The 15842-nt window shown below is 43.6% G+C and overlaps 1 protein-coding gene across 2 annotated transcripts in view; it reads left to right on the top strand.

Moving 5' to 3' along the window:
• Gcnt1 (glucosaminyl (N-acetyl) transferase 1) overlaps positions 1–10079 on the top strand; it is a 29531-nt gene extending 19452 nt beyond the window's left edge. Inside the window, exons 2-3 of one of the 2 annotated variants that reach the window (XM_038339402.1) lie at positions 4033–4182; positions 6510–10079. In XM_038339402.1, the coding sequence (XP_038195330.1) occupies positions 6657–7943 (1287 nt within the window). In that variant the 5' untranslated portion in view covers positions 4033–4182; positions 6510–6656 and the 3' untranslated portion in view covers positions 7944–10079. Of the gene's footprint in view, positions 1–3250; positions 4183–6509 lie in introns of both variants that reach the window. The other variant, XM_038339393.1, reaches the window with a different exon arrangement.
• The last annotated feature ends 5763 nt before the right edge of the window (positions 10080–15842 follow it).

The following is a 15842-nucleotide window of genomic DNA, read 5'->3' as shown; positions in this document are numbered from 1 at the left end:
CTTCCTTCCTTCCCACTCCGTTGAGTACCCAGAAGCCTCTCCCCTTGGCCTGGATGATTATCTATTTTGTGTTGTGCGGCAGAGAGCGATCATGCTGCCCTTGAGGCGCATCATAGTTCTCTTGCCCCTTTCCTTCACTAACTCTCCTTATTACTGGCAGAGAAAACCAAGAGTCTGTTCTGAGAGTTTAGTCTTCTGTTTGAGTCACCTGCTCACAACCTCTGTTTTCAGGTTCTCCCTTTTCACTGGGGAATTATTTTGTTCCAGTGTGTAAGCTTGATTAAGCTGTTAGCATGGCATTCATATATATTTCCCTCAAACTTCTGTTCTTCATGGAAATCCCTTTCTCTATAATGTCTCGTTTTCTTGGCTCCCCACTTTGAGAGAGCACTCTATTTGTTGGGATTAGGAAGATTGGTGAAAAATTGTAATGAATTGCCATCACTATTTACCATGATGATCAATGTACAGAGTCAAAGGCATTATTAGTTTGTTCTATTATCCTTCGAGTCAGATGGCTGTGTACCACAGACAACATACATTCACAGTCTGTATGCTTGTCTGTGTGTATACCACCACCACTGTGTTGTCTTATCTCGTGTGGGTTTAGTTACTTACTATCTAACATCCTTCTACGTCAGCTAAATGACTCCATTTATTATTAACATTACATTAGCATAGATTCATTATTATTCATTATTATTTACATTCCATTAGCATAAATGGAATCCATACAGCACTTGCCTGCCATGCATGAGGGAAAGGGTGCGGGGTGTCAGTTACAATGAACACAGCATACATGAGGCAGGAGAGCTCAGTGGTTTAGAGCACTTAATGCTCTTCCGGAGGAGCAGTGTTTGGGTCCCAGCGCCCGTGGCAGGGACATTTTCTGGGACAGTCGTAATTTCTTAATGTTTTTACTAATCATTTGATGACAGTCATTTGTCGGTTTCCTTGTTTTATTTTGTCTTGTTTTTGAGTCTCTCTGTGTAGCCCAGACTCCTTTGCTTCAAGAGCACTGATCACCATACCTGGCAGTTTTTGAGTTTGTATTCGTTGGAGTTCAGGGGACCAAAGTGTACAATTCATTTTCATAGATATCTATGGAGTAGTTTTAGGGTTACAGAAAAATTGCAGAGAAAAATAGGCTCCATACTACGTACTATTTCCCCTGTTTTGAAATCTTGTGTTAGTATTTTTTTAAATATGTGTGCGGAGGGATCTTTGTGGAAGCCAGAAAAAGGGTGCCATATCCTTTTTAATTATAGTTCCAGGTGGCTGTAGCTGCCTGCCACGGGTGCTGGGATGGAAGAGCATTAAGCGCTCTAAACCACTGAGCTCTCCCGCCTCATGTATGCTGTGTTCGTTGCAACTGACACCCCGCACCCTTTCCCTCGCGCGTGGCAGGCAAGTGCTGTATGGATGAACTGCACCCTAGCGCTCAGAAACTAACTCCTGACCATTCCGAGGGGTACATACTGTCCCTTAATCACAGTCACGCGGAGTAATTTCCCTGTTCTCTAACAAGAGGGCCCTGCTTACTCATCCTGCCTCCCATTTTCCACACCTCTGACAAATATTGATCATATTACTCTAGCTACGGTTTTTGTCTTGGTGAGAACATCTTGTGCTCGGAACGACACGGTTATGGTCTTTTCCAACTGGCTCCTTTGTCGTGTTGGGAAAGCTTGTACCGTTCAGTAGTGTTCCTAGTGTTCCGTTGTGTTGAAGTGTTAGCCCTGAGTGAGGCCTTTAGGGTACAACAAAGCTTACCATTGTCCAGAAGTGCTCCCGCCCATCACTGTAATCTCCATGACCTTATTAAACTGAGCACACTGAGGAACAAGCCGACCCCTATATAAACTGTATAGGCCCACTGCATAAAGCCCCCCACTTTGGAAATTAATCCTGTGGTTTGTAAAACTACATCTCCAGTTCTTTATGTGTTGACTGCGCCTGTTTCAGCTTTACTAAAGTCGCTGAGATGTGAACTCTTTGTTCTTAGGGCTGTACCACACTATGTTTATGTATCTACTTATTGAAGGACATCTTGAATAGGTCCAAATTTTGGCAATTTTTTGTTTGCTTGTTTTACTTTCTATTTTTTAATTGTTTTATTGAGCTAACTTTGGCAATTTTTCATGAAGCTGAAGTTCATTTGCAAGCTTTTGCAGCTAACTCGTGCAGTACCAGGAACGAGATTGTTGGCTGAACTCCACGTTAAGTTGTGGAAGCAACTGCCCAGCTGTCTGGCCATACTGTTTTCTATTCATGAACCTATTTGAGTTGTTTGAATACAGAGTTGAATTTGTAGAAAGCTAGTTTGGAAAGCCTGAGCCATTATGAAACAATCCTGCACCCTTGTCCTTCGTTCTCTTCGTCTAGGGCTCCCCTTGCCCATCTGTCCAGATGCTTTTTGTGTTGTCTCCCAGGTCTCAGAGACTCTGCCAGTGTCCATATTGTTTTCTTTTTGTTCCTCGGACTGAATACTGTCACTGAGCTTTTCTTCTGCCTCCCTGGGTCTTTCTTATGTCAGCTCAGTCCTGTTTTTGGACCTCTCTAGTCATTCAAGTGTTGTAATGTGTCAGTTTCGTTTAGTGTAGTGATTCTCAACTTGCAGGTAGCAACTCTCTGGCGAGGGGGCGGGAGTAGAGGGGGGTCAAACAACCCATTCCCAAGAGTCGCCATCAGAAAGCACAGGTATTTTTATTATGATTCATAACAGTAGAAAAATTACAGTTAGGAAGTAGCAGTGAAAATCATTTTATGGATGGAGTCACCACAACCTGAGAATCTGTATTAATGGGTCGTGGCATTAGGAAGGTTGAAAACCACTGATTTAGTGGTTATAATGCGTCCACTCTAGATTTCTTTGGGTCCATTTTTAAAACACTAAATTCTTTTTACTGCCGTTTTCAATTTCTCAATTTGGTTAGCTATCTTATTATTTTGCTTAATTCTTAAGTTGTTTGAATAGATGTCTAGTGGTTATTTAGTGTGTTAAGGCCAGTGCCTGGCCTTCTTTGGGGATAGAATTGACCACTTTTCCTCTATTTATGGGACAGACTTTTGATTTCTTTGTATGCCTTGGAAACGTTGGTTGCTGTATCTGGAGATCTTGCTATATAATGTTGACTCTGGAAATCAGACCTTCGACCCTGTCCTGCCACAACTTGTCATTGTTGTTGGTTTAAGAGACTGTATTATTGTGGGAAGCCACTCAGGTCTCTAATCCCGTCTGTAATTCCAGAAACCGAGGTTGGAGGATTACAGATTCACAGAAGGCCTTGGCTGCAAAGTGAGATCTTGCCTCAGAAGGAGAAAAAGAAAGAAAAAAAGGGAAGTTGCTATTCAGTTAGCTTTGCTAATGACTGGATAGAAGATAGAACTTTTCCTTTTCCCCAAACTAGAATGGGGAGAGAATTACTTAAAGGGCTATTGTTAATATTTTAAAATTATTACTAATTTTATTTTTAATGGTGTATATTATGTGTTGTTGTAAGTAGGTAGCCTAAAGTCACAGGTGGTTTTGAGCCACCTGACATGGGTGCTGGGAACAGAATTCAAGTCCTAGAAGAACAGGAAACATTCTTAACCACTGAGCCATCTCTCAAGCCCCTATTGTTGATCGGTTAGTGGCAGGAACTTTAAGTATCAGTGATTGGGGGAAAATACGGTGAGCGGCTTACTTAACTGTGAGGTCGTTAATATGTCAGTGAACACAGGGAGTCTCCAATTAGATTAGACTGTTGAAGTGTTCCCTAGCACGCATTTCGGGAGTGCTGTTGGAGGTTCTTTTAGAAAGCTTAACCTGTCCTAGATCCTTGGTTTGAGGCTCAAAGTGGGGGTGGGGAGGACGGACCAAGTTTAACATAAATCACAAACATAGTATTAGCAAAAGAAGTAAGATTAGAGACCTCAGGAAGGCCCGGGTTTGAGGGTAAACATACTGGGATGGTTGTTTTCTGGGGGTGTGCATGGTACAAACACACCTTCGGCACCCCTCCACTCCCTTCCCCTTCCATTTTGCAGACTGTTTGAACGCCTGCTGGGACATGTCATCGGTGCTGGATGCCTGGCGCGTGACGATAGAAACGTGGCAGCGGGGCAGCTCTGAGCAAGTGCAGGATGTCACCAAGAATCGGGTCCCCGACCAGTCCAGACTTCCTGGGATTCTAAACGGTGAAAAGTCTGAATGCTTTCCTTAATGCCATCCTGTTGGTTATTTTTCACTTTGTCTTATTAGTATTAACAAATTACTTCCTAACGAACTATGTTAGAGTACCATTGTTTATTCTAGTGTCAAGAACATACTTCAAGCCTGGCATGGTAGTCCGTGCCTGCAGTCCCAGGTAGTACTGGGAAGCCGAAGCCGCAGGGGCTCATCAGTAGTTCAAGGCCAACCTGGCCTACAGACAACAACAGAAACACTCTGTCCTCCACACACTCACCCCACACTCTGTCCCCCCCCAACACACACACTCACACCCCCAAAAATTGTTTAGATCTGGTGTGGATAATTGGACTATTAGTTCCATACCAACTGCCATGTCACAAAACTGCTCTTCTTGTTTGTGGGGGTTTGTTCTGGTATCGTTGGTTGGCCTGGAACTCACACACATCCAATTACCTCTGGTTCCTGGGTGCTGGGATTAAAGACTTTCATAAAAAACTTACAGAATTGTTCTTAAAAAACAAAACAAAATAAAAAACACCGGGGGCTGGAGAGATGGCTCGGTGCTTAAGAACACTTGCTTTTGCAAAGGACCCATGTTTGGTTCCCAACACACACATTGGGTGCCTCATAACTGCATGTATTAACTCCAGCTCAGGGACTCTTTGGTCTTTGTGGGTGCCTGCACTCATGTGGACATGCTGCCCTCATAAAAACATAATTAAAAATAAAATCTTACAGAAAATTTAAAAAGGCCGGGAGGTAGCTCCATCAGACAAGAACTTGCTTTGTTAGCCTAAGAACCTAAGTTCAATCCCCAAAAAATAAAGTTGGTGTGGTTGCATAGGTTGCTGTCTCAGCTCTGGAGAGGTGGATAAAGTCAGGTCCCCGGGGCTCAGCAGCCAGTCAGCCTAACATCCTTGGTGATCTACAGGCCAGTGAGATACTCTGTTGCAGAAAAACATGGCAAAGAGCAACTGAGAAACAATAGCTACCACACGTATACAGGCATGTACATACTCACCCTGCCCCCCAAGTGTGTGTGCCTATACACACACACACACACACACACACACACACACACACGCAATATTTGAATGTTTACAAGCACTTTATATACTAAAAATTGGTTAGGTTTTTGGCATTTGAATTTAGACAATCTATAAAAGTTCTAATTTTTTTGGACTTCCCACAGGGCAGGGAACCCTGACTGCTCTTTGGACTAGAGAGGGAGGGTGAGGGAAATGGGAGGAGGGGAGGAGGTGAAAATTTGTAATAAAAATAATAACGATAAAAAGAAAAAAATATAAAACAAAAAAGTTCTAATTTTGAGACACATAGCCTCAAATTTACTGTGTGTTCAGGAATAATCTTGAACTTCTGATCCTTCTGCCTCTACCTGCATGTTGGGGTTACAGATATGCTATCTGCCTGATAATATGTGGTGCTAGGCACTGAAAATAGGGTTTCTTGCATGCTAAGCAAATGTTCTACCAACTGAACTACACTCCCAGCCCACATATTGGTTTTCTAAAGGTTTCTAGGCAATGTAGGAGACGCAAAGCTGTGTTGTTTATTGAACATATTATCGCTGAGGAGCTACACAATGGGGTCCACCCAACAGCCACCAGTCTGGCTGCAGTTCAGCTAAGCTTTTCCAGTCCACTTTGAATGCTCAGAGTTGTTTTGCTTCCAGAATCTTCACAATTGTTTTTATACTTATCTCTAAATGCATCACAGCCCTCAATCAGCAAAAGGCAGAATGGATCCTGCGCTTGCATGTCTCCTGGCTGCTCATAGCTGCTGCCGTCTGTCAGGAGGAGCTCAGTGATGCTATTAAGATAGAGGTGTCAGTTTTAGAACTGGCACTCCTGGCGTGTGGACAGTTCAGTAATTACAGCCATGCTCTTCCTCTGTGTTCTGTGTTCTTGTACTTCTATATACCTGAAGGTCAGATTGTCCTTTTTTTTTTTTTTTTTTTGAGTCACTCTCCCTTTAGCCATGGCTGTCCTGGAACCCACTACACAAACCTGGCTTGCCTCTGCCTCCTGAGTGGTGAAATTAAAGACTTGTACCACCACATGAAGCCTCTGCCATTTATTGTAGGATATTTTAGGATATCCTGAATTAGGTTTGGTTTGATTTTTTTTTTTTTTTAATCCCAGCATCCTGCATTAATATGCGAACAATGGGTCTTTTTGGAGCAATCTCTAGTCTCTAATTAAGTCAGTCTTGTTTTGTTTGAAGCAGCTGGCCTCGTAGCACAGGAGAATGTTTTAAGCTTGAGAGGATTCTGTAAACAGCCTCACTTACTATGTCTTTCTCTCTTTTTTAGCACTGCCCTGTCCAGTGACATCTTGTCCTACCGATAAACTGGCAACTCATCTGGCCACAACAGAGAGAAACTGGAGGAAATACCATTGGCAGCCAAGGCCTAGAAGATTGCCCCATCTCAAAGGGAAGCCTCTGACTGTCATTTGAAATGCTGAGAAACTTGTTTCGGAGGAGACTTTTGTCTTATCCTGCAAAATACTACTTTGTGGCGCTCGTCCTCTCTTTAGTCACCTTCTCTGTCCTAAGAATTCATCAGAAGCCTGAATTTGTTAGCATCAGACACTTGGAGCTTGCTGGAGATGATGCCAATAGCAACGTTAACTGCACCAAAGTTTTACAGAGTGACCCAGATGAAATCCAGAAGGCGAAGCTTGAGCTACTAACAGTGAAATTCAGGAAGCGCCCGCGGTGGACACCGTATGACTATATAAACATGACCCGTGACTGTGCCTCTTTCATCAGGATGCGCAAATATATTGTAGAACCCCTTAGTAAAGAGGAGGTAGACTTTCCCATCGCGTATTCCATAGTGGTTCATCACAAGATTGAAATGCTTGAGAGGCTCCTGAGGGCCATCTATATGCCTCAGAATTTCTATTGCATTCACGTGGACAAAAAGGCAGAGGGGCCCTTTTTAGCCGCGGTGACGGGCATCGCGTCCTGCTTGAAGAACGTCTTTGTGGCTAGCCAGCTGGAGAGCGTCGTTTATGCGTCCTGGAGTCGGGTTCAGGCTGACCTCAACTGCATGAAGGACCTGTATAGCATGAGTGCAAACTGGAAGTACTTGATCAACCTCTGTGGTATGGACTTCCCTATTAAAACCAACCTGGAAATGGTCAGGAAACTCAAGTCATTCCTGGGCGAAAACAACCTGGAAACTGAGAAGATGCCTCCAAACAAGGAGGAAAGGTGGAAGAAGCGACACGCCGTCGTCGACGGGAAGCTGACGAACACTGGGGTGGCCAAAGCTCAGCCGCCCCTCACAACTCCTCTTTTCTCAGGCAGTGCCTACTTTGTGGTCAGTAGGGACTATGTAGGCTATGTGCTAGAAAATGGGAACATCCAAAAGTTCATGGAGTGGGCACAGGACACGTATAGCCCGGATGAGTACCTCTGGGCCACCATCCAAAGGATCCCTGAAGTCCCTGGTTCTCTCCCCTCAAGCCATAAGTATGACTTGTCTGACATGAATGCTGTCGCTAGGTTTGTCAAGTGGCAGTACTTTGAAGGCGATGTTTCCAAAGGCGCTCCTTACCCCCCCTGCAGCGGAGTCCATGTGCGCTCCGTGTGCATTTTTGGAGCTGGTGACTTGAGCTGGATGCTTCGCAAACACCACTTCTTCGCCAATAAGTTTGACATTGATGTTGACCCCTTTGCCATCCAGTGCTTGGATGAGCATCTGAGGCATAAAGCCCTGGAGACCTTAGAACACTAACTGTTGTCAGGAGTCCTGCCTGGGGAGAGTAGGGATGCACAAAGCATTACCCTCATCTGCTTCCTTTGTCTCATTTGGAGTCCTCTTTGGGGTGATGACTTTTAAGTCTGTGTCAGAGAAGCTACATGAATTGTGTAGAATACAGGTACAAGAGAGAATGACACAGTCAGTGTTCTGGAGTCAAAATGAGGAGAGAGTGAGGATGGATGGAAGCTGGGGAAGATTTTATGGACAGAGGGGACTCAGGTGATTGGGAAAGAGGCCAAAGACAGAATCAGCCTCCCCAATTAATCAAAGAAGCCAGGTACTTGATCCAAAGGGGATTTGATTTGTGCCAAAATTCTCTTGAGAATTTTAAACACGCTAATTTTCTTGACATGAGTAAGTTTGTAGCAGCAACCAATCACAAAGATATGGTTTGCCTTGTACAGTTTTTGGAATGGACATTCAGTTTTACTCTTAAGTTTTCCTTGTCCTTCATGCTGTGACTCTGTGGGGTGGTGCCTCTGTGTTGTCTCAGGGGGTTTAAAATATGCTCAGCATAAATATCTCTGTCTTCGTTTAAGTTACTAGAAGATTCTAGGAGCCAGCTGGGTGTGTGCCTGTGCCGGTGAAGCTCAAGTGATCATATAGGTGTCTGTGGTTCTGACTCTCATCTCAAATGAAGTTTTGTTTTCTCCCCCATCTTAATATCATTTAGCTAAATCTAAACTGTTCGGCCAGCATCCTGATGACTCGCCTTGTCATTTGCGTTAGTTTTTAGACAGGAATCAACACCGTGTACTTTTATTTCTACAATCCATGAGAAAAATCATACCAGACAACTTTAAGGCATTCAACGGAGAGGAGAAAGTATGTTTTCTGCCTCAAAGCTAGAATAGATTTTACCTTTAATGGCAGCTCTTGTCATCAGGAAAGGCGGGGATCGGTAGATAAGCCGGGTTTTGTGTTGGACCAATAGAAACAGGTTTGCTGCGAAACTGCAGCGCCAGCGGTGTCACGGCGGTGGGTGTTGGGTGCGGCGGTGGGTGTTGGGTGCGCTCGATGCTGGTTCCCGTTTCTTTCTTTAGTGTGTACCCAGGCTTTGTCGAATGCCTCTGTACGGGAAAGGCTTCTTTACCTATGAGGCAGGGCGTCTTTTCGGTCTCAAATCAGGGATACCCGGTGACGTAACATTTGGGTAAACAGCTGTAACTGTGCCTTAAGCAGTTTTTCTGTTTTGAAAACTCAAGGTAAGAGCGGTGAGTGGTCCCGTGACCCCGCACCACCCCTGACCTGAAGTCGCCAGCCACGGACACACACAGCCCCACCTGCTTTGTAGCGGATGAACTCTAGAACTTTGCAAAACTGGAAATAACGTTTTTTTAAAAAAAATTACAAGTATTTTTTGAGAATCAGATATTTTGAGTTATTCATCTAAACACTCAGTAGCATGGTGCAGCTGATTATTAGTTCAGAGGTAAATGGCAAGTTTGACGATGTCCTTTTTTCCCACTGTAGGGGTAAGACTAGGGTTCTAGGGTTCCAGAGCCCTGCGTTAATGCTGTGAAGTCTCCACACCTCGTGATACCTCACGTCCTAGCACCGCGCCTGCTGAGCTCTGTCTGATGTTGCGGTGTCCCGATGTCCCATGCAGGACTCCTGCGGTGTCTGTTTATTGGCACTCAATGAATTTTGTTTTTTAAATTTTCCAATATGACTTAAAGCAAAAGAAATTCATACATTGGGGATAAATAATTTGAACTAAAAAGGAAACTTGGAAATGACGCCATAAGACAATGCCAGTTCGCCTTACTTAAGTCATTTCGTATGTTAGTGAACACTAATTTAATGCAATCATTAAGGTCTTTTATAGAAAACTTTTAATAATCACATTCACAAATAAAATCTAGTTAAGTCAATCAAGATTTATGTGTCATTTGTTAAAAGTAAGTTAATTTTAAAAGATTATTTTATAGGCAACTGCCTTAAGTTCTTTGAAAGGGGGGGGGAGACTTGTTTGCCTTGAAAACTGGGAACATTGTTATAGCTAAGCATGCGCTTGCTCACTCATCTAGTAGGGTTCATTGAGGTGAATTTATTTCTTCTTCATGTGATTTGGATTGGAAGAGGCTGTTTTAGTAGTTCATGTGTAGAATTGATGGAACTGGATGATTTTGGCTGTTTAAATCATCATCATTATGAAGTGTAAAATGCAAGACTATTTATGGTTTTACTTTTTTGAATGAATCAATCGTATCGCCATTAAAATCAGTCATTCAGAAACCAATGCAGTCTGCACGAATTACTCCTCCTTTGTTCCGCCCGTCACAAGAAAGTTGGTTTTCATATTTGTGAGTAGTGATTGAAAAAATGAAGGCAGAGATGTCTGAAATTACTGACGTAGAAATGCCTGAGAGGAATAGAAATGGCCAGAGAAAATTACATTACAAAGTAAGATAAAAGGCTAGGTGTGGTGGCGAGCTCCAGAGGCAGGGGGATCGCTGTAAACTTGTGACAAACCTGCTTTCTATAGCTAGTTCCAGGCCAGCCAGGGCTGTACAATGAGACCCTGTCTCCCTCCTTCCCCCCAAAAGAGACAGATTGTGTGCAAAGATGAAGGTGGGGAAGTGAGACGCACGCTGTGAGTGCATTCCCGGATGCTGGACACACTTCAGTTTGTGCCCCGTGGTGGAGAGTCCAGATTATCACAGACGACTCTGCAGCTATAAAGTTCTGTCTGGGATATATGAGAACCTTGATTTGATTCCCAGCATCATAAAATCTTTTACAAGTTTACAAAATATTCAGGTACTGAGAGATCTGAAATCCATCCATTTTGCTATTTGCCAGAATAAGTTTCGTCTAAAATGTGACTACGAGCACCCAGAAGCGATCCACAGGTCAGGCTTGATGGCATCCGGGTTAGAAGCTCAGTATCTGGGGAGGAGACTCCTTTTTCCCCTCAGCTGTGCCTCCTGCATTCAGAGCTCAGCAAGTGGCAGAGTCTAAACGTTTGTAGATGAACCGGATTTTGGAAAGTAGCAAAACGATGGATTGCAGAGCTTTCTCAAAACCTGACTATTTTATAAAGATTTTATTGTCCTGGATTTTTTGTGTGTGTGCTGGGGATCAAATCAAGGCTCTCATACATGCTGGGCAGGCTAAGGTGTCACAGAGCTATTCCTCCCGTTCTAGCTCAGTCAACTGAACTGATTGACCAGTGACTTGAGCATGGTCTCACAGTTTATGACAAATTGACCTCAAACCCCTGGTCATCCTCCCCCAGTCCCTCAGTTTTGGGATACAGTAAGGTGACATCATGCCTAGTTTCAGATTTTTTTGTTTGTGTGTGCGTGTGTGCACGTGTGCATGAGCCTCCGGGAGAAGAAAACATTGGATTGCCTGGAAGCTGCAATTCCCAGTGGTTGTGAACTGTTCCGTGCGGATGCCGGTGATCAAACCCAGTCCTCTGGAAGAACAGCCAGCGTTCTTAACTGTTGAGCCATCTTCCTTTTCAGTACCTAAATTTTATTTTTTTAAAATGAGTGCATGCATGTTCGTGCTAGTGTGCATGTGTAGAAACTACAGGATGACCTCAGGTGTCATTCTCAGGAATGCTACCCACCCTCCTTTGAGAAAGGGTCTCTAACTGACCTGTCATTACAAGTAGCTTAGTCTGGCTGGCCTCCAGGTCCTGGAGATCTTGTCTCCCTCTCCAGTCCTGGGATTGCAAAAAGGTTCCATCATGCCTAGCATTTTCCCGTGGTTTACTGGGTTCAAACTCAGGCCCACATGTTTTCTACCAACTGTATCCCCAGCCCCAACACTTTCTTTTAACAAGCATATGCTAACCCAAACCAGACTAAACCAAGATTTAACTTTCAGGTATCAAATTAGCAACGTTAGTGCTATTAAACATTTCAAAATGTTTATCTGAGGAAAACTGCATATAATGTGATCTTCTAAAAGAAAGGGTATTGAATGAAAAGAAGTGGTTGGAGTTTCCCCAAAACTATACCTTTTTGAGTCATTCCCTCCAACTCCATAAAATTGTTGGCTGTCAATTCTGAATTTGGAGCCTTTTCCTCATGGTTTGCCTGAGGGAATCTTAGTCCCTCTACCTTGAAAGATTCCTCAGGCAGAGGGCCCCTGCTGCTTTTGCTACTCTACCCCAGGAAATGATTTAGATTTAAGTTGTGGGACTTAGCAGTGTTTTTTAAGGCTTTATTCTTAGCTAACTATGAGATTTCTTTGTTGTATAGGTCGGGTAAAGCAATTTCTAGAAGTAGCCAGATGAGCAATGCATTTGTTTTTGGTGAAGAAAGTGTTGGCTTAGTGATATTACTTTATGGATGAGCCATGCACACACACCTCGCTTCTGTGGGCCATTGTCAATCTGTCTTCAAGATCCCAGAGTGCTTAGGTTGGTGCTGATTTTGCCTTTGGCACCTTAAAATGTGTATCTGTGGGTTGGGGAAGTGACCCAGAAGTTAGGAGCAATTGTTGTCCTTCAGAGGACAAGAGTGATTCCCAGCACCCAAGTCAGTGACTCACACAGCTACATTAAAAGAACCACACCCCCAGAGCCTCACGGAGGCCTAAAGATAGAGCTTTATCTAGGAGAATGAACTTCCAGGCTGTCTGCAAGAGAAGGGAGAACAGCCAAAGGGAATCTTTATAGGTTTTCATTGGAGTTTTATAGGTTGATTTTAGTTGAGCAGGAGACCGCTAAGACAAAAGGGACTTCTGTAAGCAAGTTTGATGAGGAAGGCCCCTGGCTCTTAGGATAGCAGAAGGCTGTTCTTCTGAGATAAGGGATCAGCAGTCTCACAAGATGTGCAAAACATCCAGAGGGGTTGGTTCCTGCACAGGTGTTTGTCTTGCTATCTTAGATGACTCCATCTTGGGCTAGCCCAACAACATACTGTAACTCCAGCTCCAGGAGAATCTGCCACACTTTTCTGCTCCCCTCCCCACGGCATTCATTCATACAAACAAATAAAAACAAATCTTTAATACACACACGCACACGTATGGCGCTTTTTCTGTATCAGGTAAGTATTTCATGATGTGCTTCCTGCCAGTGAGGGAAATATGTTTGCTTTTAGTGGAACTGGAAATATTTATCTCCTTCCCACACTGGGGGTAACTGATGATCAGCATTGGTCCAGAAGATCTTGCAGAATTTTGTGCAGAAGGGTTTCCTACCTTTTAGATTAGCTAACAGAAACCAATGTGATTTCAAGAAACCATTGAAAAACATTCTGAACATTAACTCTGCCGGCTTAAATATTGCCAAGTATTTATAATTTATTTAATATTTTATTTCATTTGTTTGTCTTTAGACACATTAGAAAACTCCCCGGCCTGGTTAGAATTCCCTTATGTGACGATTTAAAAGAAATGTTTTGAATTCCTTTATGTGACGATTTAAAAGAAATGTTTTCTCATTAGAAATTTTCCCTACTCAGAGAAGAACACCCATTTTAAAATGTTCCTTTTGAAGCCTGTTGCGTGATCAACTGACGGTTAGTAGACATTAGTTTATTGCATGTTCTGCACACCTGGCAGGTAATGTTACTTCCTTTCTTGGCATAATCACCGTAGTATTCTGGGTACAGCTTGCAAAGGAGTCAGATAGGCACAACTCAAAGGGCATCTATTGTTTTCAAACAAAAAAGTCTTCTGTTTCAGCAACACCCGTCCTTCCAACCCATGCTCTGCTGAGGAGCACACTTCTTGGACGGAGGCATGTATGCAAGGCTCTTCCACAAAACACCACTAGCCAGCCCCTCTCTTCTTTCCTTCCTTCCTTCCTTCCTTCCTTCCTTCCTTCCTTCCTTCCTTCCTTCCTTCCTTCCTTCCTTCCCTCCTTATAATTTTTCTTTATTTTAGCAGCAAATGCATTGAGAAATGACAGCAATAGAAACAAATAGTTCATTCATTGTGGAGCTCTTGGAAGGATCCCTTAACGAGTTTGCGGAGACAGGAGAGAAAAATGAAAAAGCACTGTGAATATGGAAACACGATTCGATTCCCCCCTCTCTGTCTCTGTCTCTCTGTCTCTGTCTCTCTGTCTGTCTCTCTCTCTGTGTGTGTGTGATGTGTGTGTGTGTGTGTGTGTGTGTACTTATGTGTTTGCTAGTAGAGGCCAGAGGTCAGGTGTCCTCCTCTGTCGCTCTTCACCTTGTTTTCTCTAACAGATCTCTCCCTGAACCTGAAGCTAGCTGTTTTTCTTAGACTGCTGAGCTAGCCCTAGGTACTTGTCTGTCTGCCACCCTCTCCCCAAACCCCAGTACTGGGGTTCCTGGTTTTTAAATGGATAAAAACTTGGTACTTAGGCATGTGTACAAACAGCACTTTACCTTCCAAACCATGGCTAGCTCTAGGAGGGGGGAGGAGAGTGAGGAAGCTATCAAGAGAATGAATAGTCCTGATACATCTTCTAATACATGACAGAAGCATATGGAGATGGAGAAGGAGGTGTCCCTACATAAAATACATGAAAAGTTTCAAGCCCCAGTTCTAGGGCAGCCTGTGTTTATCTGTATTCTTTAGTAATAGCAGCCCATCCAGGAAATGGAGAGAATAGGGGATTTATGTTAGGCTGAGTCCTCTTAGGCTGGGTTTTGTGTTTCTAAGTCTATTGGCAGTTGCAGGGATTTGCCAAGGAATGTGGGGAGTGGAGAAACCTGTTGCAAAGATCGGCATTTGGCTTCCAGGCCAGAAAAGGTAGGTGGGCCTACGGAACAGCTTGAGGCAAAAAGAAGGGATTAGCTAGTTGCCTCCAGGCTGTTGAGGTATAATTGACAAGCAAAAATTATATGTGATTAAAGTGTATAGCAGGATGTTTTGATAGATGCCCACACTACTAAGAGATTACCACAATCAAATTAATGAGCATATTCATCATACCTTACAGCTGCCTTAGTATGGTGCAAACACTCTAGATCTACTAGATCCTAGGAACCACAGAGAAGGCTCAGTCAATAGGGATTCTGGCTGCCAAGCCTAATGACCTGAGTTCAATCCCCGGGACTCACAGGGTAGGAGAGAATTGGCTTTACCAAGTTAGTCCTCTGACCCCTACACACTCACAGTGACACAAACCATGAATAATAAACGTGTGTGTGTGTGTGTGTGTGTGTGTGTGTGAGAGAGAGAGAGAGAGAGAGAGAGAGAGAGAGAGAGAGAGAGAGAGAGAGAAAGAGACATATTCTTATTAAATTTGAAGTACATAGTACAGTAGTAACCAGAGTTACCCTGTACTTCTTACTACAAGTTTCCACCTTTGGAACTAAATCCCCTCTGCTTTTTTTCCTACTCTCACAACTCTTACAGTCAACTTTCTGTTGTTTCCATGAGGCTGATTATTCGGGCTGCACTTGAAAAGAGGCTGGGAGTTGTTTGTCCTGTGCCCAGCCTCGTTCCCTCAGTGTAGTGTCCCCTGGCTTTATCCACGTCACTATAACAACGCTTTCCTTCTCTTTTTGTGTCTGAACAGTAGCACCACCCTCGCCCATTCTATTCATCCTCTTACCTGTCAACGGATACTTATTGTTTGGTTTAATCTTAAGAAAAGCTGCTCCGCCGACTCGAATAACTCCAATTAAACCAAATTAGACCAAATTAAAATGCCCGTGTTTAATAAATGCAGCACTCTCAGGTGAACCAAGACAACACGGCTGGGAGAGGAGCCCACACAAACCCTGAAGACCACGTGTTCTTCCTGGAATTTGAGATAAGATGGGAAGGACTCAGGGTAGACCAACTCTGGGTAGGAACCATGACTGGTTGTTCCTTTGAGAGGAGCAAAGGACAGTTTCAAAACAGCCCTCAGCTGTTGTGAATATGACTGCAGTTCCTGAGAGTCCGGGGGTTTCACCATGGCAGATTTCAGTCTCTGTGTTGACCTAA

The sequence above is a fragment of the Arvicola amphibius genome, chromosome 1, assembly GCF_903992535.2.
Source record: "Arvicola amphibius chromosome 1, mArvAmp1.2, whole genome shotgun sequence".
NCBI classification, from domain to species: domain Eukaryota; kingdom Metazoa; phylum Chordata; class Mammalia; order Rodentia; family Cricetidae; genus Arvicola; species Arvicola amphibius.
This window is presented reverse-complemented; position numbering and strand designations above follow the sequence as displayed.